This window comes from Rhinopithecus roxellana, chromosome 20, assembly GCF_007565055.1.
Source record: "Rhinopithecus roxellana isolate Shanxi Qingling chromosome 20, ASM756505v1, whole genome shotgun sequence".
Classification (NCBI taxonomy): Eukaryota; Metazoa; Chordata; class Mammalia; order Primates; family Cercopithecidae; genus Rhinopithecus; species Rhinopithecus roxellana.
The window spans coordinates 18911586-18937625 of NC_044568.1; the positions used below are offsets into that span (position 1 = coordinate 18911586).

The following is a 26040-nucleotide window of genomic DNA, read 5'->3' on the forward strand; positions in this document are numbered from 1 at the left end:
CTGAGTCTTCGGTTCAGGCCAGAAGGACTCAGGAGCTGTGAAGAGGGCTTTGTACAGATGCTGCTTGAACATCTTTCAGGACACAGTCTAGGCTCCAGTAGGCACCTCCAGCCACACACTGGTGCACACACACACACCCCACCCCTGTACACACACATCCCTGCACACACGCACACCAGCCCTGCACACACACCCCTGCACACACAGTAGCCCTGCACACACACAAGCCTTGCACACACCCCACCCTGCACACACACCCCTGCACACACGCACCCCACCCTGGCACACACCCCTGCATACACCCCTGCACACACCCCCCACCCATCCACACACCCCTGCACACACACACCAGCCCTGCACACACGCATACCTCTGCACACACACACCAGCCCTGCACACAAGCCTTGCACATACCCCACTCCTGCACATACCCCAGCCCTGCACACACACCCCTGCACACACACCTCGCCACCCCTGCACTCACACCCCACCCCTGCACACACACCCCCACCCCTGCACACACCCCTGCACATGCACACACACCCCTGCACACACCCCCCACCCATCCACACACCCCTGCACACACACACACCAGCCCTGTACACACATCCCTGCACACATGCATACCAGCCCTGCACACATACAAGCCTTGCACACACCCCACTCCTGCACATATCCCAGCCCTGCACACATACCCCTGCACACACACCCCACCCCTGCTCATTCTGATTCTGTAAACATGGCTAAGGGCCTAGGAATCTGTACTGGCAGAACCATTCCCTTTATCCAGCCTTTTTTTTTGAGATGGAATCTTGCTCTGTCGCCCAGGCTGGAGTGCAGTGGTGTGATCTTGGCTCACTACAACATCTGCCTCCCAAGTTCAAGTAATTCTCCTGCCTCAGCCTCCTGAGTAGCTGGGACTACAGATGTGCCCCACCACACCCAGTTAATTTTAGTAGAGACAGGGTTTCACCATGTTGCTCAGGCTGGTTTCCAACACCTGACTTCAGGTGATCCGCCCGCCTCAGCCTCCCACAGTGCTGGGATTACAGGCATGAGCCACTGTGCCCGGCCCAGCCTCTTATGGCAAATGGGGAGGCAGGGTCTGAGTCAGGGTGGCCCTAGGGCTCCCTTCCACTGTGGGCAGCAGAACCAGGCCAACCACAAGGACAGATGTGGTCCAGGTGTGAGCTGCCCAGCACCAGGTCCTCCTCGGTGGAGCCTAGGGCTCAGTGCCTTCCCATATGGGCCTCCAAGGGTTCGTCTTGAAATGCACACAGGGCAGGATAGGATCCCCCACACTGCTGCTGCCCCACCCTGGAGGGCCCTGGGGTTGAGGGAACCGCCTGCACAGCCCCCATCTCCCTCAGCTTCTGTTAGTGAGGAAGTGTGAAGCCATTGGGCCCAGGTCACTTCCAGATCTGACTTCGTAGGGAGAAGGCTGGGTGGAGGTGACCACAGCATCGGGGGTGCAGGCGGGGCGACCACAGCATGGGGGGTGCGGGCGGGGCAACCACAGTGTGGGGGTTGCGGGCGGGGCGACCACAGCGTCCGGGGTGGAGGTGGGGTGACCACAGCATGGGGGGGTGCCGGTGTGGCGACCATGGCATCGGGGGTGCGGGTGGGGCGACCACACGGGGGTGCAGGAAGGGTGAGAGGCTTCACTCCCCACTGGCCAGGCCTTGGCTGGGGGCCCTGAGTTGAGGACCAGGAGCTCCGGCGTCTGTGCCCTTCCATGAAGCAGTAGCCCCCACAGGTGGCTCTGAAGCCTCCAGAAGGGATGTGTGCTGATCTTCCAGGATCCGCTTATCAATAATCGTCCTGTCTGTTCCCCTCCCAGCCTGGCATTTTCCTTCTGGGACTGGAGACTCCGGGGGTCCCTGGTGGGCTGCAGGCTGCAGGGGTATTAAGCCTAATTTTATTAACAATATTTATAGGGTCCAGCCCTACAGGGTCTGTGGGTTTTTCTCCTCCTATGTGGAGATGAGAGATCATAGAAATAAAGACACAAAACAAAGAAGAAAAGGCAGCTGGGCCCAGGGGACCACTATCACCTAGACGTGGAGACTGGTAGTTGCCCCGAATGCCAGGCTGTGCTGATATTGGATACAAGGCAAAAGGGGCAGGGTAAGGAGTGAGAGCCATCTCCAATGATAGGTAAGGTCACGTGAGTCACGTGTCCACTGGACAGGAGGCCCTCCCCTGTTCGGCAGCCGAGGCGGAGAGAGAGGACAGCTTACACCGTTATTTCTTCTATGCATTTCAGAGACTTTTAGTACTTTCACTAATTCTGCTGCTGCTATCTGGAAGGTGGAGCCAGGTGTACAGGGTGGAACATGAAAGTGAAACGGGCGTGACCGCTGAAGTACAGCATCACAGGGAGACGCTCAGGCCTCCGGAGGGCTGTGGGCCGGTCTGACTGATGTCCCGCCCTCCACAAGAGGCGTGAAGCAGACAAGGATTATTACAATATTAGCATAAACAGTAATGCTACAAACTGATAGTTAATAACGTATCATCATAACTATCATCTATTTCTAGTGTAACTATTCTTACATATTTATTATACTGGAACAGCGAGTGCCCTCGGTCTCTCGCCTTGGCACCTGCGTGGCTTGCCGCCCACAAGTATTTTCTCATGAGAAGAGCTTTAATCCTAGTCTGAAAATAATCCTCACTACCTTAAATTCACACCAAAGTGTCCAGAGAGACAGCACCTTAACTGTCACCCCAGGAACGTACCTGCTTCGCCGAATCCTTCCCGCGAGCCGGTCAGTGTTCCTGCGTCCTGAGTTCCAGCCTCAGGCTGGAAACAGACCTTTCCAGAGGAGGCTGGGAAGGAGCATAACCAACCCTGGAGGGCTGGGAATTCCGGCAAGAGGTGACATGGAGGCAGGAGGCGGAGCTGGAGCCTCCCCACGGTGCAGACCCCCATCCTGGGGTGCAGGCAGACCCCCAAGCTCCACCCCTCTGGGCCCTCTCTCTCTGGGAAGCCCCTCGAACTCCGTGGACTGTGAGGATGTGGGAAGCGTGCCTGGGAGCGACAGGGCTGGCTCCGTGGCTGGAGCTGAGGGGAGGGACGCAACCCCTCCCAGTCCACATCCACATCCACAGTGACGCTTCACACCCAAAAAGTAATAATGAAGACCTATCAGGATGGTGGCACCTTAATTACTACTGGAATTTAAAACCGTGGACCTACCACGTAATAGCCACTGTGAAAGGATGTGGGGAGTGCTTGGAGCTTTTTTTTTTTTTTTTTTTTGACACAGAGTTTCGCTCTTGTTGCCCAGGCTGCAGTGGGGCTATCTCGTAATAAAAAGGGAAAAAGCTAACTTCCCAGTGGAGAAGCCTGAGGATGCCACTGCACCCAGGCTTTTGGGTGAAGGTCACAAATTCACCAGTGCTAAGACACAGGGACGCCACACCCCTGCCACCGAGAAGTCATGAAGACTCCCCACATCGTGGGAAAACCGCACCCCCAGCAGAGGAGCATTCTGCAAAATAGCAGCCAGCAGGTTTCAAACCATTCAGGTCATGAAAGAAAACCGAGGAACTGTTCCAGATTGGAGGTGGCAGCACCAGGACGTGCAGCGGGGACGTCAGACCAGAGACTGTCAGGAGCACCACGGTGCCCAGCAAGCGTCCCGGTTTGGCTGAGGTGCACAAAGACCATGTTATGCAAGTTTTAAATGATTTCAAAGTAAGAACCTAACACGGGAGATCCTGTCGGTTTGGACGGGGTCTGAGAATGAGCACTGCCGTCTGCCCAGCCCCCCGCAGTGAACACTCCAGGAGCCCGTCCTCAGTTGTGGGGAGATGGCTGCATCCAGAGGCTCACCCAAGGCTCCAAAGCAAAGCTTGAGAAAGTTTCCAGGGATCCATTTGTTTATTTACAACAGCATTCTAGGAAAAAGGTGAACAGGCCCCTCCCCCCAGTGCCCAAGGGGACAGGACTGAGGCAGCCCCTACCCTGCCCATGGCTCTGCAGAGCTCTGCACCCTCCCCAAGGCTGTTACCCACGATGGATAGGACGTTCTCTCAACACCAGGGTTGATTTTGGGGAGGCTGGAGGGAACCACATCCAGGACCTACCAACACCAGCCCCTCCCTGGGGGGGCTCCCAAGTTCTGAAAAAAAAAAACCAAACGCAGTGAGCCAAAGTCGAGGTCTTCACATTCCTGCACGTTAACAGCCACGACACCGCTGCGGCCTCAGCATGGGCTGCGAGGGATGGGCAGGACTGAGGGGGGCGGGGACCCACACTCCCTGCCAGCCGCCCACCACCTGCCTTTTCTACTTTGGCAAAAAAACACAAAAAAACAGAAAATCCTGGAAGCCTAAAGACAATGAAGTAAACTCTAGGAAATGGAAAAGACAGCAGGCCCAAGGCCTCTCCGCCTCCCGGCAAGTCCTTCCCAAGAGCTGCTGGCAGCTCTCCAGGGCCACAGTGGCAGGTTTTCCCAAAGGAGCCCCAACCCCAGCCCCGCTAAAGACGGCTCTCCTGAGCGCCCTTCACCAGCTGCTGTGGCTTCCAAGCTGGGAAGGCACCCAGTCGTTTACAGACGGTAGAGGTGACACAGGCAGCATCGTCCGAAGCGAGGCCCCAGGGAAAGGTCCTCTGGGAGAACCAGGCTGCTCACTGGGAGGAGCCACAGACACATCCTCTCAGACTGCACCAGCCAGCGGAGGGGCTCTGCCGAGGAGACAGACAGCACAGCCCACGTGGCCAAAGGCACCTCCAGAGGCAGCAGCTGAGTGAGGATGAAGATGGCAGGGTGGGCACACTTGGATGTGGATCTGGGTGACAATTCTGTCCCCATGGACTGGGCAGCTTTAGGAACTGAGGGAGCGCAGGAGGCCAGGGGGCTCAGCCAGCTGGTAGGGGCAGCCGAGACCCCACTCCTGGAATGATGGAGGAGGAGGGTGTCATTGTAAATGCCACCAGGACGGCACCGGGTGGCACCTGACATCCCCCAGCACACACAGGCCTGTGGTACCTCCTGCCCGCTGAGGGGGTGTGGAGAGGCCTCAGGGAGTTGCTTGGCAACAGGGTAGCCCTGACCCCCTCTGGCTGATGAGGAAGCAGCATGTCTGCTGCCCCAGAGTCTGAAGGCCCCTACAGTGCTGGGTAAAAGTCCACAGGGCCCCTCCGGCCTCCCTGCTGTGGGCCCAGAGTCACAGAAATCACCCCCACAAATTTGCAGAAACTCAACACCAGGACGCAGACCCACCGCCCAACCTAAAAGAACAGGAACACCCTGAGGCCATGCAGGCCTGGCAAGTGAGAGACACAGAGTGGCTGCCGGTCACAGCTCCGCAGGGCCAGCACAAAGGCAAGACGCGGTGGGGAGAGGACAGGAACCTTCCAGCACACCATGGGGCGGAGGTGGTGCACTGCGGCGGGCACGGCTAGTTCCTCAAGGCGGCCAACCTGGAAACCAACAACGCGACTCGGGTCAGGGCAGGGGAAGGGCTCTGACCACCACGTGCTCCCAGCGAAGGTGTCTCCTCCGTGTGGTGCGCAATGGCCCTTCTCCTCCTCAGTGTCCTGAGAGAACATGAGTGACAGGCCTTGGAAACAGACACGCCCGTCCCACTTTCACCTGATCCGTTAGGAAGGGCGCAGTATTCTAAAGTGCACTGCAGACGTGCGTAAACGCCACGCCCGACACACACTGAAGCCTCCATGCCAGCTAGAGCAGGATAGGGCAGCAGCGGGCGGCTTGGCTCGGGGGCAGCTACGGCTGGGGCCTCTGAGTTGAGATCAGGGCTCCCTGGTAGGAGCCTTAGCCCGAGCTCTCCTCCAGCCTCTAACCCCCAATGCCCTCTCCCTTCCCACAGCACCAGAGTATGGGGCACACAGCGTTTCGGGACCGACCCTACCTCCGTGACAGCTGGTCCTCCTGGCTGCGCACAGAGCTCTCGCCCACGGCAGAGGCGCCCTCCGGCAGCTGGCTGAGCTGGTCCAGCACCTCCAGGCCATTCTCCTCAGCGATCTGCATGATGAGGCTGTCCACCTGCTCCTGCGGTGTGGTCAGCGTGGTGGCCGAGCTCATGGAGTCCTCCATCACCTGGGGGCAGGGGCACGCTCTGGACAACAGGTGGGGCCCAGGCCCACGAGGCCCCACTCAGCTTCACAAGGGTCTGACCACACTTTTCGTTCCCTCACACAGCCAGCCACCTTCTTGCCCTGTTCTCTCAGGGACTCTCTCTGCCTCACCTTCCACCAGGAGCCTTTCCTGCCCCCACACCCAGCCCCACCCTCTGACTGCGCCATGCCTGCTGCCTTGGGTGGACATCTTTCTACACCTCTGCATGCTTGTTTGCTGTCTGAGCCTCCCCACAAGGAGCCAGGTGCCTGCAGGAGGCCCCTGCCACCCTGCCCACCCTACCTGTCAGGGTCCTGGCAGGGACCCAGCACAGAGGATGCTTGGTGACGTCAGGGAGCAACCACAGGTATGCAGAGACAGCATGTCAGCCTGTGGGCCACCCCCCATGAGCTGCCCACACACCCTCCTTGTCCCCAGGCCACAGCCCAAGGGCAGGGGCACATACCGACGTGTGGACGTCCAGGTTCTGCACCTGCTGCTCGAACCTGTCCATCACTGACGAGACCTTCTGTAGGTCCATGGTGCTCAGGGCCTTGTCCAGAGCTTTGGTCACCTGGGCCATGTTCTTGGTCACCTGAGACAGGAGGGGGTGCAGGAGGGAACGGGATGAAAGGCAAGTGGAGCTCATGCACCAGGGATGGTCCCCTGGGCTCTGACAGGAGAGCTGCGGCACCCCAGCCCTGCCCCACAAAACCCCAGCTCTGGGCTGAGCCATCATCTGGACCCTATGGAAAGACCAACTCCACGAAAAAGGCTGTGGAGACCCAGGGTGGGGTCACCGGAGAAAAGGCTGCTGATGTGGGGTCTCCAGGACCGCTGTGCCCTCCTGGCCCACCTGCACTGTGGGAAGGAAATGCCTGAGACAGCGAAGGCTCTGCTGTGACGTCCCCTGACCCAGCAGATGAGCCTAGCCATGCAGGCTCTGTCTCCTGTGGCAGCTGCCAAGACTGAGGCCTGGCTGGGCACAGTGACAGTGAGTGGTTCACGCCTACAATTCCAGCACTCTGGGAGGCCGAGGTGGGAGGATTGCTCGAGGCCAGGAGTTTGAGACCAGCGTGGACAACATAGACACCCTGTCTCTACATAAAAATGAAAAAAATCAGCCAGGCGTGGCGGATGCCTGACATCGTGATCTCAGCTACCTGGGAGGCTGAGGCAGGAGGATCGCTTGAGCCCAGGAGGTTGAGACTGCAGTGAGCTGTGACTGAACCACTGCACTCCAGCCTGGGTGACAGAGCAAGACAGTCTCTAAATATAACCAAAAAAAAAAAAAAGGCCCAAGTCCTATCAAGAGGTCCTTCCTGAGGCATCAGTGCAAGTGAGGGTGCAGCCTCAAGGTGCCCCCCCAGCACTGCCCAGCCCATGCTGACCCAGCTTCCCTCAACTCTGAGCTGCCCCAGATCCAGACCATAGAGCCCACTCTTGCCTCAGTCGGCAGACGCCACCCATCTGGCACCAGGGCCCCACACTCACCCCCTTCATGGTCACGGCCGTCTGCACCTTGGAGGCCACTGCGTCTACGCGGGACGCCATCCGAAGCCAGTTCACACCTTCGTTCTTCTTGCGGATGGCGTTCTCGGCGTACACACGGGCACACTCTACGTTCTTCTGCTGAAGGGCCTGCAACGCGGGGAAAAGCAGCTGGAGAACCTAGTGGTGCGTGTGCCCCTGCGGAGGAGCCCAGTGGGTTTTTTTTTTTTTTTGAGACGGAGTCTCGCTCTGTCGCCCAGGCTGGAGGGCAGTGGCGCAATTGCAAGCTCTGCCTTCCGGGTTCACACCATTCTCCTGCCTCAGCCTCCCAAGTAGCTGGGACTACAGGCGCCGCCACCACGCCTGGGTAATTGTTTGTATTTTTAGTAGAGACGGGGTTTCACCGTGTTCGCCAGGATGGTCTCGAACTCCTGACCTCGTGATCCACCTGCCTCGGCCTCCCAAAGTGCTGGGATTACAGGCATGAGCCACCGTGCCCAGCCGCAGGAGCCCAGTGTTGACTGCTCCTGGACGCCACTGGCTAGGGTGGACGGGCCTCTCCCCAGAGATGTTTGAGCTAAAAATGCAAACACTCAGGCCCCAGCCCAGCCCCACAAGCAGGCTTCTGCTCCCCGCTGCACCCCTCCAGCATTCCACCGGGCACGGGACACAGCGGGCGACACTCAGAGCCTGTGGCAGGCGGTTCTCCGAGCTCCTTTCTCCCTGGGAGCCTGGTTGTGGGTGAAGAATTACCGAAGTCCAATACCGTGGGACCTACTTCACCGATTACGCAGTTTTAAGAGCTGCACAACATTCCATCTTCTTTTTTTTTTTTTGGAGGTGGAATCTCGCTCTGTGGCCCAGAATGGAGTGCAGTGGTGTGATCTCGGCTCACTGCAACCTCCACCTCCTGGGCTCAAGCACTTCTCCCACCTCAGTCTTCCGAGTAGCCGGGACTACAGGCGTGAATCACTGCGCCCGGCCTAGATGCCTCCTTTCCTTCTGCCCTGTCCATCATGGGAAGGGGACCCCTCCTGGAGAGGCACCCCTGTGAGTCTCCAGCCCCCTCCCACCACATGATGCCCTAGGCACCAGCTCTGTAAGGAGAAGGGAGAGAAAAATGATAGGATCCGCCGGGCCCGGTGGCTCACACCTGTAATCCCAGCACTTTGGGAGGCCGAGGCAGGTGGATCACCTGAGGTCAGGAGTTTGACACCAGCTTGGCCAACATGGCAAAACCCCATTTCTACTAAAAATACAAAAATTAGCCAGGCGTGGTGGTGCACGCCTGTAATCCCAGCTACTCAGAAGGCTGAGGCAGGAGAATCACCTGAACCCAGGAGGCAGAGGTTGCAGTGAGCCGAGATTGCACCTCTGCACTCCAGCTGGGTGACAGTGAGACTCCATCTCAAAAAAAAAAAAAAAAAAAAAAACCAAAAGATAGGATCGTGGCAGGCAGCTAGCTAGAAGCCCTCTTCCTATACTTTATGGCAAAATCAAGTTCAGAATGTTGGAAATGGAAAGAAGAAAAAGAATGAAAGCAATCCACTCATCTCTATGCTCCGGATGCCCTCAGTGGGCTGGGAAGGTCTGGCAGGGCTGTAGAGCAGGGATAGAAGCCACTCTGGGCTCCACCACACACAGCACCTCCCTTCCTGTTTGTCTCATGTGGGAAGCAAATACTCTGAGGCTCAGAAATCATGGTGAGGATTAGGCTGGGCACAGTGGTTCATGCCTGTAATCCCAGCACTTTTGAAGGCCAAGGCGGGCGGGTCACTTGAGGCCAAGAGTTCGAGACCAGCCTGACCAACATGGTGAAACCCTGTCTCTACAAAAAACTTTAAAAATTAGCTGGGTGCAGGCCTGTAGTCCCAGCTACTTGTGAGGGTCAGGCCCTAGAATCACTTGAACCCGGGAGGCGGAGGTTGCAGTGAGACGAGATCGCACCTCTGCACTCCAGCCTGGGCAACAGAGCGAAACTCTGTCTCAAAAAAACAAAACAGGCCGGGCGCGGTGGCTCAAGCCTGTAATCCCAGCACTTTGGGAGGCCGAGACGGGCGGATCACGAGGTCAGGAGATCGAGACCATCCTGGCTAACGCGGTGAAACCCCGTCTCTACTAAAAATACAAAAACTAGCCGGGCGAGGTGGCGGGCGCCTGCCTGTAGTCCCAGCTACTCAGGAGGCTGAGGCAGGAGAATGGCATAAACCCGGGAGGCGGAGCTTGCAGTGAGCTGAGATCCGGCCACTGCACTCCAGTCCGGGCGACAGAGCGAGACTCCGCCTCAAAAAAAAAAAAAAAAAAAAAAAAAAAAACATATATATATATATATACACACACACACACTCATCTATATATCTCAAGGTGAGGATTAAGTTATGATGTAGAAAGTGCCCTGCCCCTCCCCAAAAGGCATCAAAACAAAACAGAACACAAAAATAAGGGCAGAAAAGGACAGAAGACAGAGCCGGAGAGTCAGACAGAAGACAGAGCCGGAGAGTCAGACAGAAGACAGAGCGGGAGAGTCAGGCCCCACGGCCCCGGGCCTCACCTTCTTCACTTTGGCCTGCTCTGCCTTGGAGTCCTTCTCCGCCTTCTTGGCCAGCTTCTCCAGCTGCTTCGCCGTGAACTGAGCAGAAGCCAGAACGTCCTGGGTCAGACATGTGGAGCCCATCCCCCAGGCCTTGCTCTCCACACCCCACCCCTGTGCCCACAGGTTCTAAGCACCCATCAGCCAGCCTGGACCCAGCACACGGCAGGGAAGGCACGAAGCCTGCGGGCGTGCATCCTGGGCAGTGAGAGGTAGCGCCAGCTGGAGGAGGACGCTGCCTGCTCTGCCTCAGGCTCTGTCTGGGTTTTCTCCAGTGTCTGTCTTCTCTGTGAACACCCTCACCCAAGGCCTCCTCCAGAGCGGAAGGGGCCAAAACCTCTCGTTCTGGTCTCAACTCCTGCTTATAGATGGATCTCAACGTAAAAGAAAGACTCCAGAAAACTCATTTCAGGCTACCCCTACGTCGTAAGACAGAATTCCAGGTAAAAACACACCTGAAAATGTTATCTTGAGAGAATGCTGTTGGATGCAACAGGTTGCTGGGCAGCACACACAGCTGCTGGGGGCCTAACTGCTCTGCCAGCACCACAAGGAAACAGGGGCTTTGGCAACCCATCTGGAACCACAGACGCCACAGGGTTCAGGACGGCCAGCACAGTGCCACGGGGTTCAGGACACAAGCAGGCCTCAGCGGGTCCCCTCTGTGCCCAGCAGCATCTGACAGACCCACCATGATGGCAGAAGCTCCCAGGAGCTCAGGGCCAGCGACAAGGCAAGATGAAGCTGGCCACGGAGGAGCAGCCAGGAGCACATCCCAGGGAAATGCACAGAAACCTGCCCTGGATTACTGGAATCTGCAACCACCACCCCACATGGAAGGAATACTCCGAAAGCTTTCCTTCAAATGGTCTCAAAGAATGAGTCCACACAGCGGAACACCAAGGCCTAATGCCCAAGCTGTCTTTCTTAAGATAACACTCCGGGCCGGGCGTGGTGGCTCATGCCTGTAATCCCAGCACTTTGGGAGGCTGAAGTGGGCGGATCACGAGGTCAAGAGATCGAGACCATCCTGGCCAACATGGTGAAACCCCGTCCCTATTAAAACCGTAAAAAAAAATTAGCTGGGCGTGGTGGTGGGCGCCTGTAGTCCCAGCTACTCAGGAGGCTGAGGCAGAAGGATCACTTGAACCCGGGAGGCAGAGGTTGCAGTGAGCCGAGATCGTGCCATTGCACTCCAGCCTGGGCGACAGAGCGAGATGTCATCTCAAAAAGAAAAAAAGATAACACTCCATCTTTCATAGATGACCCTAACGATCTGCCTCCACTTAGCCTGAGATAAGAAAAGAACTAATATGTCACCAAGCTGGCTCAATAATCCCCTCCTTGGTCAGCAGTCTGAGCCCTGTGTGGTGGTCACTCGACTATTACATCATCTGCCCAACTGTTTCTGTGGCTCTGAGTGAGTGTGGCTTATACTATCTGTCCTCACCAGAACAGGGCTGGGGTGAACTGCCATTCAGTACATACCTTCAACTGGAACAGGGTATCTGCAAAGAGAGAGGGAATGGTTTGAGGATTGGAATGGGATGTTACCCTTCTAGCAGGCAGAACTTACTAGGATCCTTCTAGACACCAGGAGCTAGAACACAGAACACACCTGCCTGGGGTCTTCGGGGAGCCCCCCAACAAGGGAGGCACAAGACAGATTCGTGTGCCAGCCCTGGCCCCTTGCTAGCCACAGGGCGCAGCAAATGCAGACCCTCCCTCCCCGTTTCCTTGTTAGGAACATGAGGATGGCACCAGTCAATCTTAGAGGGTTAGTGTGAGGACGGAAGAGGTCATGGACGCAGCATCTTTTGGGCACGGTTAGAATCCAAAAGATGGTGGTTTATAATTAATGCAACTTGGCAAAAGCCCCTTGGGATTATTTCCCAATTTAAAAGTTCACCTGTAATCCCAGCACTCTGGGGGGGGCCGAGGCCAGTGGACCATTTGAAGCCAGGGGTTTCAGGCCAGCCTGGGCCAATTTAAAAGTTCAGTACTTGACAGTTCACTTTTTACAGACTCTTTCTCCCCAAAGGTAAATGGATAAAAATAGCAAGGTGGTAACTCTTAGGCATCAAAGAGCTGATTTCCACTGGGCACAGTCGCTCAAGCCCGTAATCACAGCACTTTGGGAGGCAGAGGCGGGCGGATCACTTGAGGTGAGAAGTTCGAGACCAGCCTAGGGAATGTAGTCAGACCTCATTCTATTAGAAAAAAATATTTCTTTTGGCCGAGTGCAGTGGCTCACACCTGTAATCCCAGCACTTTGGGAGGCCGAGGCAGGTGGGTCACGAGGTCAGGAACTCGAGACCATCCTGGCTAACATGGTGAAACCCCATCTGTACTAAAAATACGAAAAATTAGCCGGGCATGGTGGCAGGTGCCTGTAGTCCCAGCTACTTGGGAGGCTGAGGCAGGAGAATGGCGTGAACCCGGGAGTCGGAGCTTGCAGTGAGCTGAGATCCAGCCACTGCATTCCAGCCTGGGTAACAGAGCAAGACTCTGAAAAAAAAAAAAAGAGAGAAAAATATATTTTTTAAAAAGGTAGGATTGATCTGAATTCATTCAACTGCTAAATTTGGAGTGACCCCTGAGTCCTCAAAGGGCTTCACCACACCAGCCAGAATGAGGAAGTGGAGCCTGTGAGTGAGGTAACAGAGTGTTCACAAATGCAAATCAAGGCTCCAAGACGAGACTCCTGGGGTTCCAGTGAGCTTGGGCATCGTTCAGTCTATCGCCTGTCCGTGTAGGTGTGGTCAAGGCCAAGTTCAATCTGTCATCTATCAGTGCAGTGTGGTCAAGGCCAAGGTTATGTGTGACTGGAAAACAGCCAGGCTGACCCAGGTGACACAGTGCAGGCCACGCAGGCCTTCCCACCCAACTCACCGTGGGATGCTGGCCAAACCACCCCTCCTCACCTCAGCTTTCTTCTCCAGCCGTGTGCGGCAGCACAAAAACCCAGCTAAGGCAAAATCTGACTCTGTGGAAATCTGACATGGGCTTGAGAGAAGTCCCCTCAAGAGCTGAGTGAGCTGTGGAGTGAAAAGTCACAATTTTTTTTTTTTTTTTGAGACAGATTCTTGCTCTGTCACCCAGGCTGGAGTGCAGTGGTGCAATCTTGGCTCACTGCAACCTCTGCCTCCCGGGTTCAAGTGATTCTCCTGCCTCAGCCTCCCAAGTAGTTGGAATTAAAGGTGTCTGCCACCATGCCCGGCTAATTTTTGTATTTTTAGTAGAGATGGGGTTTCACCATGTTGGCCAGGCTGGTCTCAAACTCCTGACCTCCCGTGATCCACCCACCTCGGCCTCCCAAAGTGCCGGGACCCTGAGCCACCACGCCTGGCCTCCCAGAGTGCTGGGGTTGCAGCCCTGAGCCACCATACCTGGCCTGGCCAGCATTTTTTTTGTAGCGGGAGGTAGATGCTCTCTTTCATCTTCTCTCGAGGCAATCTGTAGAAAATCTCTACACGTTTCCTTCATGATGACATGGTGGCACTATAGCTTTTCACACTTCAAAAAGTATTTTCTTAGACAGAGTCTCACTCTGTCGCCCAGGCTGGGGTGCCATGGCACGATCTCAGCTCACTGCAAGCTCCGCCTCCGGTTTCACACCATTCTCCGGCCTCAGCCTCCCAAGTAGCTGGGACTACAGGCGCCCATCACCACGCCCAGCTAATTGTTTGTATTTTTAGTAGAGACGGGGTTTCACCATGTTAGCCAGGATGGTCTCGATCTCCTGACCTTGTGATCTGCCCGCCTACGGCCTCCCAAAGTGCTGGGATTACAGACTGAGCCGCTGCACTCGGTCCTGCAAAAAGTATTTTTAAAAGCATGCCCATCACATCAGCCCAACGTTTCAGCAAATGCAGGACTTCATTCTGCCAGATTCATCCTGTTCTTTAGTATCCCTGAGCACAGAGCCGGCCCCAGGTGGAGAAGGTCAGAACCAGGGTGTTCCATTGCCTGGAGCCCCTTGCCTTGGGCTGGTTCCTGCTCAAACCTCTGCCTCTCCATCTGGAGAATGGACACAAAGAGCTGCTGTGACCAGGGCCTGGCACTTAGGGAACACTTTTTGTCTGAGCTCTTCTCATTTGTCCTGATGCTGTTTGGAGGGAGGGGGTGCAACTGTCACTTTTTCTTGTGCCCTCTGACCCGACATTCCAGGGCCCGAAAGGCCGAACAGGCATCGCTCAGTCCCCTCTACCGAGCTGGCAGGGAAGGGCACCTGACGCTGAGGAGTGCCAGGGGCGGGGAAAAGGGTCCTGGGTCGGTAGTCAGGGGTCGAGGCTTAGGGCATGGGATCCTGGGTCAGGGGTCTAGGTCCCGGGTCCATGGTTGGGGGTCGGAGGTCGAGGCCCCGGGGAAGGCGTACCGGGTTGAGAGTTGGGGGTGGCGGCCTGGGGGAAGGGGTCCCGGTCAGCGGCCGGGAGTCGAGGCCCGGGAGAAGGGGTCCCGGGTGGGTGGTCGAGTCCCCAGGAAAGAGGTCCCGGGTCGGGGATCGAGGGTCGAGGCCCGGGGGAAGGGGTGCCGGGTCGGTGGTTGAGGCCCCGGGGAATGGGTCTGGGTCGAGGATCGGTGGTCGAGGCCCTGGGGAAGGGGTCCTGGGTCTGGGATCGAGGGTCGAGGCCTGAGAGCTCTCCCGAGCCCCCGCCCGCGGCCCCAGGTGGGCGGAGCCCACGCCAGTGGGAGAAGCGGCCCCGCCCCGCGCACGAGTCCCCGGAGGACGGCCGCGACCTCTTACCGTCCATGGCCACAATGACAGGAGCAGCACTCGGAGAGGGAGAAGGGACGCCGACTCCGGGCGGCCTCAGCCTCAGGTCCCGGCAGCGATCGAACCGACCAAGCTGCACCCGGCGGGGACTTCCGGGGTCACCGCCCCGCTTCCGGTCGCATGGGCTGCTCTCGCGAGAGGATGGGGGCCGGTCCCGCGAGAGGAGCAGGGCGGGGCTGCGCGGCGCGCCGTCGCCATGGTGACGCGCGCCGCGGCCGCGAGGACCTTTTGTCGGTCGTTCCGGGCTGCGCGGCCGCGGAGGTGCGGGGACCCGGGCTTGCCCCGGCGGGGGCGGTGGGCTCACCTATGGGCCTTTCCAAAAGCAAACAGAAACCCAGGAAAGGTAAAGGGGGCGCAGGCGCTGGGCTCCCCGCGTCTCCGCCCCTCGGCGCGGGCCCAGGGCGGGGCTGGGCGGGGCGGCGCGAGCGCAGGCGCCGACCTCGGCCCGGGGCGAACCGTTCCTGCCACCGAGTCCGCCACGGACGGTGCCTTAAGTATCTTCCCGCCTGAGGCAGTTACGGAAACGGAGAGACTCGAGACTTTGAAGCCAGCTTATTCTAGACCCAAGCAGGCGACTGAAGACGGTGGGACCCACTGCCCTGGATTCGGTAAGTCCCGGGTCTAACGGATGATCCATATATTTCAGGTGAGGAGCAAAAGAAGGGATCCACCTATTCGGTTCCAAAACCTAAGGATAAGTTGATGGAGAAGCATTCCCAGGAACCCAGGCAGGCAGACAGGGAGTCGGAGAAGCCTGTGGACAGCCTCCACCCGGGGGCCGGGACAGCCAAGCACCTGTTGCCGGCAGCTTCGCTGGAAGGTAGGAGACGGCGGGAGGGAGCGAAGCGAGTTCAGCGGCTTGGAGGATCTGGGGCTGGGGTGAGAAGCCTACTTCTGAGACCTTACCGGATGGACACTAGTGGCAGGCACGCGCCCTCAAGTTGAAACTGGTTTGTTTTAGGAACTTTATGTAGGAGGTAAATATCCAGAATTCTTGGTTGAAAACATAAGTTTAATGAAAATATAGGTCAGTTCCCGAGTGTAAGTATGTACCAGGTGGTCGAGGGGCTGAAGCAGTGTGCGTGTGTCTCACCTGAGGTTCTCCTGGAGGGCTGAGTATCTTGGTGCCACCGAGAGTCCCTCAGCGTCCGCACACTGGAACAGAGCCTTGGGAGGCCGTCCCAGGCTGGAGTGTAGCTCTCCGAGGGCTGCTGGCGCAAGCACATTGTGGAGGGTGACAGAGGAGTAGAACCTGGGTGCGACAAAGGCGTCTTTTATAACAGCCTAGTGTGACCAGACCTTTGGGTGTGTGTGGGGAAAATGAGGCCCTAACAGTAGGAAGAAGCTAGAATACAAAGTTTTCTATCAGTTTTACCACGTGGAGCTGGAAGTGTTAAATAGTTTAAACAACGGAGTTTAAACAATGCTGCCTGGCGCAGTGGTTCACACCTGTCGTGCCAGCTACTTGGCGGACCGAGGCAGGAGGATCTTTTGAGGCCAGAAGTTCAAGACCAGCTTGGGCAACATAGTGAGACCCTGTCTCTACAAAAAACAAATATTTAAAAATAAAAAATGAGGGCGGCATGATGGGGTCTGTGCCTACCAACAGGGAAGCAAGTTCCCAGGGGAGGTGGCTCCATCAGAGACCCATTGCTGTTGGCCCAGTGGGAGCCAGCGAGGCCTTGCAGTACGAATTTCAGAAAGGTCAAGCAGGCAGAACCCGCAGAGCCTGTCATCTGAGGAGATTGGGGGCCTATGCCAGGAGGAAGTGTTTCAGTTTCATCACAAGGATGAACCACTCAGCTGGGCACGGTGGCTCACGCCTGTAATCCCAGCACTTTGGGAGACCAAGGTGGGTGGATCACTTAAGGTCAGGAGTTCAAGACCAGCCTGGCCAACATGGTGAAACCCCATCTCTACTAAAAATACAAAAATTAGCTGGGCATGGTGGCATCTGCCTGTAATCCCAGCTACTCAGGAGGCTGAGGCAGGAGAATTGCTTGAACCGGGACCTGGGAGGCGGAGGTAGCAGTGAGCGAGATCACGCCACTGTACTCCAGCCTGGGCTATAGAGTGAGACTGTCTCAAAAAAAAAAAAAAAAAAAAAAAAGAATGAACCACTCGGGTCAGACAAGAAAGAGTGTCGGGAATGACTGGCCTGCTAGGCAGAGGAGCTGGGTCTGGACTGGTTCAGATAGGCTTGTGGGATCAAGGGCTGGAAGTAGGAGGCTCTGGGCCTTGGACTTGGAAGAAAGGCCTGGATTTGAATTCCCAACTTTGGAACCCCTCACTAGAGGATAGAAGTCTGCAGGAATAGCATCACCTTAGGGTGGCGGTTTGGAAAATGCTACCTGTCAGGGTGCTTTTAGCTGAAAGTTACAGAAAAGCTAAGTAAACACAGTTTTAACACAGGGATTTAATGTCTCACAAATGAAGGGTCAGAGGCAGGGCTTCCAGGTTGGCTTGTTAGCACATCCGTGACATCAAGGGCTTTGCATGTCTCTTCTGACCACTCTCAGTGTCCACAGCCCCCAATGAGTGTACAGCCCCCACACGCAGGCAGGACTGCGTCTACTTCAAAGGCGTTGCTCCTTGCTTTATATTAGCAAGGAAACCTTTCCCAGGAAGGCTTCGCCTGCCCAGCCTCTCTAGGACACACTCAACAGTGCAGATTCCCCAGGGGCTGGAGTGAGCTGTGAAGCACAGCAGTGGGCAGGACCTCTACCAGCCACGGAAGTGGGGGAAGGAGGACCGCCTGTTGGAAAGGCCCCAGCAGTGTCTGTCACACCAGAGGGTGTGGGAGGAAGGTGGACGTGAAGGGAAAACAACAGAGCAAGAGTGAGGACAGAGTTCAGGAGAGAAGATGAAGTGTACACGCTCTCCACGCAGTGATGGGCTGCGCGACAGTGAGGAGCAGGCTGCTGACTCCTTTGCCACACCGTGAAGGATCCTGAAGGTGGGACGCTAAGTGAGAAAAGCCAGAGGAAAGACCACTCATACTACAATTCCCTTTACATGAAATGTCCAGAAAAGACGAACACATTGCAGAGAGAAGCAGATGAGTGGTTGCTGGGCAGGAATGGGAGTCGACCACAGCTGAACACAAGGGGCCTTTTGGGGGGTCACGGAAGTGGTTTAACCTGAATCTGAGCCTGGGAGGCAGTGCAGTTAGCAGTCCTGGTCCCTAAGCCCTTCCTATCCAGGAGCCAGACTTGTGAGTGAACAAGCCGTCAGTGATTCCAGGCTCTGGCTGGATCCTGGAGTCGTCTCAGCTTGGGACGTGCACCTCACGGGGAGCCAGCATCAGTGTGCAGCCCCAAGAGCCGCCCTGGACGTCTCAGTGAGTCTTTAGATGCCTGCAGCTGCCTGGGCAACCACAGGTGATACCTGTCCTGAACCCATAAAATCCAGAGAAAAGCAAGTAGTTGTTTTAAGCTGCTGAGACTTGGGGTAAATTACTATGGAGCAGTAGTGACCAGAACAGAAGGGCCATGATGGGGAGACAGTTTGGCCATGAGTTAATCACTGTGGCAGCTGTTGGGATATTGTTATGGCTTGGCTGTGTCCTCACCCAAATCTCATTTTGAATTCCCACATGTGGGAAGAACTGGGTGGGAAGGGATTGGATCATGGGGGCAGGTCTTTCCCATGCTGTTTTCGTGATAGTGAGTGAGTCTCACGAGATTCGATGGTTTTAAAACGGGAGTTTCCTGCATAAGCGCGCTCTCTGCCTGCTGCCATCCGTGTAAGACGTGACTTGCCCCTTCTTGCCTTCTGCTGTGATTGTGAGGCCTCCCCAGCCATGTGGAACTGTAAGTCCATTAAACCTTTTTCCTGAATAAATTATTCAGTCTCTGGTATGTCTTTATTAGCAGCATGAAAACGGACCAATACAGATATATTATATTGTTATCATGACTAATGCTGTATATGCTTAAATTTTTGCATTACAAAATTCACAGACATACAAACAGAGGTCTAACACATCACAGATTTATAGTCAGCTTATTCCACAGTGTTGGAAATTCTACCACAAATAAAGAACTTGGGAAAAAAGGAAGGAAATGTTAGAAGGAAACCTGAGAGACCTAGAACCTGGGCTCAGTCACTCCTGAGACAGTCGGATTGGGTATTTGGGGATGAGTCAGTGCGAATTTGCTTCGATGTGGCAATGCTATTGTAGTTATGCTAAAACAATCCTTATCTGATAAGGAGGTATACTGCAACATTTATGGGTAAAATCATGTCTGAAATTACTTAAAGATGCTCAGGACGCTGGGCGCGGTGGCTCATGCTGTAACCCTAGCACTGTGGGAGGCCGAGGAGGGTGGATCACTTGAGGTCAGGAGTTTGCCACCAGCCTGGCCAATATGGCAAAACCCCGTCTCTACAAAAAATACAAAAAAATTAGCTGGGCATGGTGGTGTGCACCTGTAATTTCAGCTAGTTTGGAGGCTGAGGCAGGAGAATCACTTGAACCCAGGAGGCAGAGGTTGCAGTGAGCCAAGATCATCCCTGGGCAATGGAGCGAGACTCCATCTCAAAAAAAAAAAGACAGGAAAAAAATGAAGAAAGAAGAAGACAAGAAAATACTGACTGAGGCTGAGCGCTCGTTAGGTGCAATAGAAAATGCTCTATTTTCTTGCGTGTTTGGACACTTTTTTCTTTTTTTTTTTGAGATGGAGTTTTACTCTTGTTGCCTAGGCTGGAGTGCAGTGGCGCGATCTCGGCTCTCAGCTCACTGTAGCCTCTGCCTCCCAAGTTCAAGAGATTCTCCTGCCTCAGCCTCCCCAAGTACCTGGGATTGCAGGCGCCCGCCACCATCCCCAGCTACATTTTTTTTTGTATTTTTAGTAGAGATGGGCTTTCGTCACATTGGCCAGGCTGGCCTTAAACTCTTGCCTTCAGCTGATCCACCTGCCTCAGCCTCCCAAAGTGCTGGGATCACAGGCGTGGGCCGCCGCGTCCGGCTCGTTTAAACGCTTTCGCAGCTTTGTTTGTTTGTTTGTTTGTTTTGAGACTTTTGCCTCCCGGTTCAAGCAATTCTTCTACCTCAGCTTAAGGCACCTGCCACCACGGCTGGCTCATTTTTGTATTTTCAGTAGAGATGGGGTTTCACCATATTGGACAGGCTGGTCTCAAACTCCTGACCTTGTTATCCGCCCGCCTCGGCCACCCAAAGTGCCAGTATTACAGGTGTGAGCCACTGCGCCCAGCATGTAACATTTTTATGAAGGTAGAGTATGCTTAATTGCAAGAAAATTTTGAATAAGAAGAGAAATGGAACACTTCTATGAGCTATTAAAAAATATGCTGGGCCGGGCGCGGTGGCTCAAGCCTGCAATCCCAGCACTTTGGGAGGCCGAGACAGGTGGATCACGAGGTCAGGAGATTGAGACCATCCTGGCTAACCCGGTGAAACCCCGTCTCTACTAAAAAATACAAAAAACTAGCCGGGCGAGGTGGCGGGCACCTGTAGTCCCAGCTACTCGGGAGGCTGAGGCAGGAGAATGGCGTAAACCCGGGAGGCAGAGCTTGCAGTGAGCCAAGATCTGGCCACTGCACTCCAGCCTGGGCGACAGAGCGAGACTCCGTCTCAAAAAAAAAAAAAAAATCATGCTGTAGCCGGGCGTGGTGGCTCATGCCTGTAATCCCAGCACTTTGGGAGGCCGAGGCAGGCGGATCACAAGGTCAGGAGATCGAGACCACAGTGAAACCCCGTCTCTACTAAAGAAAAAATACAAAAAATTAGCCAGGCGCGGTGGCGGGTGCCTTTAGTCCCAGCTAATCGGAACGCTGAGGCAGGAGAATGGCGGGAACCCAGGAGGGGGAGCTTGCAGTGAGCCGAGATCGTGCCACTGCACTCCAGCCTGGGCCACAGAGCAAGACTCCGTCTCAAAAAAAAAAAAAAAAAAAAAAAGGCCGGGCGCAGTGGCTCAAGTCTGTAATCCCAGCACTTTGGGAGGCCGAGACGGGCGGATCACGAGGTCGGGAGATTGAGACCATCCTGGCTAACACGCTGAAACCCCGTCTCTACTAAAAAATACAAAAAACTAGCCGGGCGAGGTGGCGGGCGCCTGTAGTCCCAGCTACTCGGGAGGCTGAGGCAGGAGAATGGCATAAACCCGGAAGGCGGAGCTGGCAGTGAGCTGAGATCCGGCCACTGCACTCCAGCCTGGGCGACAGAGCGAGACTCCGTCCCAAAAAAAAAAAAAAAACATGCTGAGTGAAAAAAGCCAGTCGCAGAAGGTCACGTGCTGTATGATTCCATTTCTTTTTTTTTTTTTTTTTTTTGAGACAGAGCCTTGCTCTGTCGCTCAGGCTGGAGTGAGTGGCGCCATCTCGGCTCACTGCAAGCTCCGCCTCCCGGGTTCATGCCCTTCTCCTGCCTCAGCCTCCTGAGTAGCTGGGACTACAGGCGCCTGCCATCACACCTGGCTTACTTTTTTTGTATTTTTAGTAGAGACAGGGTTTCACCGTGTTAGCCAGGATGGTCTTGATCTCCTGACCTCGTGATCCTCCTGCCTCGGCCTCTCAAAGTCCTGGGATTACAGGCGTGAACCACCGCGCCCGGCCCAAAACAAAAATTTTAAATGAGGTGGGAGGATCACTTGAGTCTGGGTGGTTGGGGCTTTGTTGAGTCTTGGTCATGCCACCACCTGCTGCTGTCACGGGAGCCTTAGGGTGTCATTTTGCTAGCCAGAAACCTCTGTGACTGCAGCGCTTCTGCCTGGGTTTTGCTCACACCTGCTGGGCTTGTACTGTCCACTCAGGCAGCAGACTGCACTCGGTTCACACTCCTAGTCCAGATCCCACACCTGCAAATGGCGAGCTAGGTAGACAATAGTGAGTGGTGTGTGGGGGAGCAAGTGTGGGGTCCGGCCGCTGCGCACAGCCAGGCAGGGGCCTGGGTTGGGCAGCTGCAGGTGCTAGCACAGGTGCTGGCTCTGTGCGAGGCTGTAGCTGGACCAGATGTACCACATGTGGCTTCTGCTGTGGGCGCCTTCATCTGGATGAGGGGAATGCAGTGGCACCCAGGAGATTGGAGATGCCAGGAACGACAGAGCCCCAAAGAGGGTGTCACAGCCCTGACCTGGGCTCCCCATAGGGCCACAACTGTTATCTCTTTGTCACCTGCCGCGTGGTAAGCCAGGGGCAGGTGGGTGCATTTCAGCCCCATTTATTAGCAGCTCTTTGAGTCTCGCGATTTGGTGGGTCCCACGTTTTTTGTCCTGCCTCCAGGGCGAATGAGATATGCAGACAATTGGAGGGTGAGCAAGACAGACAGGAGCTTCATTGAGCGACAGAACAGTTCTCAGGAGACGCAGAGTGCGTAGCTCCTTCCCCCACAGCTGGTCGTTCTGATGTCTGTCTGTGAGTCTGCCTGAGTCCAGGGTTTTTATGGGCTTCAGAAGGGGGGAAGTGCTGACTGGTCCATGGGCAGCCATGGATAGGCCAGCAAAAGCACTGTAAGTTCTCACTCTGGGCCACAGACTCCACCCAGAACTGAAAGTCCAGCCCCCAGGCTTCAGGCCATCCCTGGCTTGAAGGTGGGGCTTCACTGGGGCCCTGCTCCTTTCTGCCCAAGAGCCTTTCTGCCTCCTGCTGCCATTAATCATGTTGTCCATGGTGTCCAGGCTGTTCATGCTGAGGGATGCCTGCAGGCTCAGGCTGAACTGCCTTCAGGTCTCCCTCACCTTTCTCCCCATGCTCGTCAAGACCTGAAGTCTGGAGGGGGATCCAGATGGCGGGGGCTGGCTTGTCAGCATTGCCTTGAGTGCATGTACACCTGGCCAGGTCATGACAGTGCCTGGGCTTGGCCTCAACTTTGCTCTGAAATTGGAGTGGGCAGTGGAAGTGGGGAGAGGCCAGACAGTGGGAGCAGGTACTTCTGAGCCTGCAGGGGTTGGGGGTGCTTCCTTGGCCCTGAGAGCACAGGGATGCCCAGGGCCATAGCTGTGGCTGGGTTGGGCCCCTGCCGCATCAGCTCAGGAGGGGGGAGGCTCCTGCCTGTTCCTGTCTCCCGTGGGATCTGTGGAGCACGCAGCCCTGGCCACGCCTTGTTTGCTGCAGCTGGTGCCTTTGCAGTGGCTGCTCCAGGTGGGCTGCCCCTGCCCTCACTGCCTGGGTCACCGGAGTGAGACCCTGACCCCCCCCCCCAAAAAAGAGAAAAAGTGGAAAATAGGCAAATGTTTTTATAAGTTTGGAATAGGGAACACCTTTCTAAGTTCATAGTCTCTTTGTGGAAATGTAAGTTGACGTAGTCTCTATAGAAAAGTTTGACAGTATTTACCAAAATTTGAAGTGAATTATACCCATTTATCCAGAAGTTCTAGTAATTTACCAATAGATAAACCCTCCAAAGAGTGTGAACACATAAATGCAAGAATGTTCACTGTCGCACTGTCTGAAAAAGATAAAAATTGGAAATAGGCTGGGCGCAGTGGCTCACACCTGTCATCTCAGCACTTTGGAAACTGAGGCAGGAGGATCCCTTAAGTCCAAAAGTTTGAGACCAGCCTTGGCAACACAAGGTGACCTCATCTCTACTGAAAAGAAAAAAAAGTGAGCCAGGTATGGTGTTGTGGGAATAATATGGTCCCATAGGTGAGATCTGTGGTCCCAGCTACTCAGGAGGCTGAGGTAGGAGGATCACTTGGGCCTGGGAGGTCAAGACTGTAGTTTGCTATGATCACATCTACAAATAGCCACTGCACTCCTTCCTGGGCTACAGAGTGAGACCCTGTCTCTAAAAATGGAAGAAAAGGGCCAGCACAGTTTCTCATGGCTGCTGTAATCCCAGCACTTTGGGAGGGTGAGGTGGGAGAATAACTTGAGCCTGAGAGTTTGGGCAACATGGCAAAACCCTGAATCTACAAAAAAATTTAAAATTAGCTGGGTGTGGTGTTGCATGCTGGTAGTCCCAGCTACTTGGAAAGCTGAAGTGGGAGGATCATTTGAGCCCAGGAAGTTGAGGCTTTAGTGAGCCATGATCATGCCACTGCATTTCAGCCTGGGCCACAGACCAAGATCCTGTCTCAAAAAAAGAAAAAGGGACATCTCTCAGTGCTTAATGCAGCTGTGGGTCATTCGGCAGCTGACACAGATGAGGCTTTGTAAGACAGAACCACAGGCAAAGGGAGAGGCCGAGGCCTGAATACCCCATCTGACGAGCCTTGGGCAGGCAACTTGGCCTCTCCACCTTCCCCATCTGGTTAGCCTTGGGCAGGCAAGTTGGCCTCTGTGGCTCCCCAGTCTGACGAGCCTTGGGCAGGCGACTTGGCTTGTCTGTGCCTCAGTTTTGTCTGTGAAATGTGGGTTGTCAGAGACCTATAGTAGAAGCTGCCGTGTGTCATTTTTCACTGTTCTAGGGCTCAGAACAGGCACACGATAAAAGCCAGCACTGTCGGCTGGATGTGGTGGCTCACACCTGTAATCCCAGCACTTTGGGAGGCCGAGGCGGTGGATCACCTGAGGTCAGGAGTTTGAGACCAGCCAACATGGAGAAACCCCATCTCTACTAATAATACAAAAATTACCTGGACGTGGTGGCAGGAGCCTGTAGTCCCAGCTGCTCGGGAGGCTGAGGCAGGAGAATCACTTGAACCCGGGAGGCGGAGGTTGCAGTGAGCCGAGATCACACCACTGCACTCCAGCCTGGGTGACAGAGGCGAGACTCTGTCTCAAAAACTAATAAAAAAAATAATAAACCAGCACTGCCATTGCCAGCTGTCCATCCTACCTCGCATCCAGGTTCGTGAGCTATCAAGTGTCCCCACAAAGCTGTAGAACAACATACCCGCTGTAGTTACGTTTCTGTGGAAAGGTGACTGTGAGTCTTCTAACCCTGTACCACACGTCTGCAGAGAGAGCGAGCTCCGCCCTGCTCTCCCAGAAGTCCGTAGCAGTGACAGTCCGGGAAGGGGGCAGGTGGCTGGCCAGGAGAGCAGCCGGCGAAGGAGCACTTCTGCTTTGTACTTGGCAGTGCTCGGCAGGCTCAGCAGTTTCACAGGTCTCAGGTGTTCCTTGTAACCTTAACAAGTTTAAGAAAATGGGAGCAACATCAGAAATGTCCATTTCTAGAACATTCTAATGAATAAAGTTCTGTACAGAGGGCTTTACCAGAATTAGAAAGCTTTGAAGTGAAAATGAGGTCTCTGAACCTTGAGCTCGGAGGTGGCTCCTGCCTGGGCGTGTGCCCTCTCTCCTTCCGGTGCTGGTCGCCCTGACGCCATCCTGCCGCAAACGGTGGAAGTGTTTCTCCTGGTTTCTTCTCTGGAAAAGGGTGTCCAGCATCAGCAACCCTCCTGGCTGAGTTGCAAATCCATTAAGCCCTGGAATGTTCATGGACAGTTTTGATCACTTTTGGACTCACCCATTCCTTCTGCTGACCATACTCTAATTCCTTTATTCTGACCAGTGGCAGGAGGTGGAAGGAGCTTTCTACACATCTACTAAATGCCTGGATGTTTTTTCCTCTAGAGAAACCTGATGTAAAGCAAAAGTCCAGCAGGAGGAAAGTGGTCGTTCCACAGATCATCATCACGCGAGCGTCAAATGAGACGCTCGTCAGCTGCAGTTCCAGCGGGAGTGACCAGCAGAGAACCATTCGGGAGCAGGAGGACTGGGGCCCCTACCGGCGGCACAGGAACCCCAGCACAGCAGACGCCTACAGTTCACATCTCAAAGAATAAACAAGCACCCTTGCATGGCACTCGTTACTCCCTGCAATAGGCGTCTCAGGAAGGGCCACCCCACCCTGTGAGAAACCGAGGCCCCTTCTCCAGTGATCTCGGGGAGGGTGGCACCAGGCCTGCCCCACCCTGTGAGAAACCGAACCCCCTTCTCCAGTGCTCTCGGGGAGGGTGCACCAGGGCCACCCCACCCTGTGAGAAACCGAGGCCCCTTCTCCAGTGATCTCGGGGAGGGTAGCACCAGGCCCGCCCCACCTTGGAGAAGCTGCGGCCCCTTGTCTGGTGCCCTTTGGTCCTGCCTTCCCCAAAGCTGCTTACAGCTCGGTCGAGGCAAGAGTGACTGGTTCAGAGAGCGAGCTTTGTGGTGATAAATGAATAAATTAGTATGTTCATGTT

At 55.3% G+C, this 26040-nt stretch overlaps 2 protein-coding genes across 4 annotated transcripts; one reads left to right on the top strand and one right to left on the bottom strand.

The window, feature by feature from the left end:
- Nucleotides 1–3870: 3870 nt before the first annotated feature.
- On the bottom strand, nt 3871–15124 carry CHMP1A (charged multivesicular body protein 1A). The gene is made up of 7 exons (XM_010364039.2): nt 14921–15124; nt 11662–11681; nt 10135–10212; nt 7587–7733; nt 6559–6687; nt 5887–6074; nt 3871–5434 (listed from the first exon to the last, which is right to left on the bottom strand). The coding sequence occupies exons 1-7, from the start codon at nt 14925–14927 to the stop codon at nt 5413–5415; spliced, it is 591 nt and encodes a 196-aa protein (XP_010362341.1). The 5' UTR covers nt 14928–15124; the 3' UTR covers nt 3871–5412.
- SPATA33 (spermatogenesis associated 33) lies at nt 11346–26040 on the top strand. Of its 3 annotated transcripts, none has more exons than XM_030924858.1 (3): nt 11346–11593; nt 15597–15770; nt 25433–26040. In XM_030924858.1, the coding sequence occupies exons 2-3, from the start codon at nt 15653–15655 to the stop codon at nt 25642–25644; spliced, it is 330 nt and encodes a 109-aa protein (XP_030780718.1). In that variant the 5' UTR covers nt 11346–11593; nt 15597–15652; the 3' UTR covers nt 25645–26040. The 3 variants fall into 3 exon arrangements, with proteins under 3 accessions (XP_030780718.1, XP_010362342.1, XP_030780717.1); XM_010364040.2 differs by lacking the exon at nt 11346–11593 and adding an exon at nt 15155–15293; XM_030924857.1 differs by lacking the exon at nt 11346–11593 and adding an exon at nt 15156–15211.

Bases quoted from the DNA above. Each gene is read 5' to 3' on its own strand.
- CHMP1A (XM_010364039.2), bottom strand. The intron at 7,734-10,134 runs GTGAGGCCCGGG...CCCGCGTTGCAG, and splicing joins AGCAGGCCAAAGTGAAGAAG to GCCCTTCAGCAGAAGAACGT. The intron at 6,075-6,558 runs GTATGTGCCCCT...CCCTGCCCCCAG, and splicing joins ACCTGGACGTCCACACGTCG to GTGATGGAGGACTCCATGAG.
- SPATA33 (XM_010364040.2), top strand. From the start codon at position 15,257: ATGGGCCTTTCCAAAAGCAAACAGAAACCCAGGAAAG. The intron at 15,294-15,596 runs GTAAAGGGGGCG...CATATATTTCAG, and splicing joins CAAACAGAAACCCAGGAAAG to GTGAGGAGCAAAAGAAGGGA. The intron at 15,771-25,432 runs GTAGGAGACGGC...TTTTTCCTCTAG, and splicing joins GCCGGCAGCTTCGCTGGAAG to AGAAACCTGATGTAAAGCAA.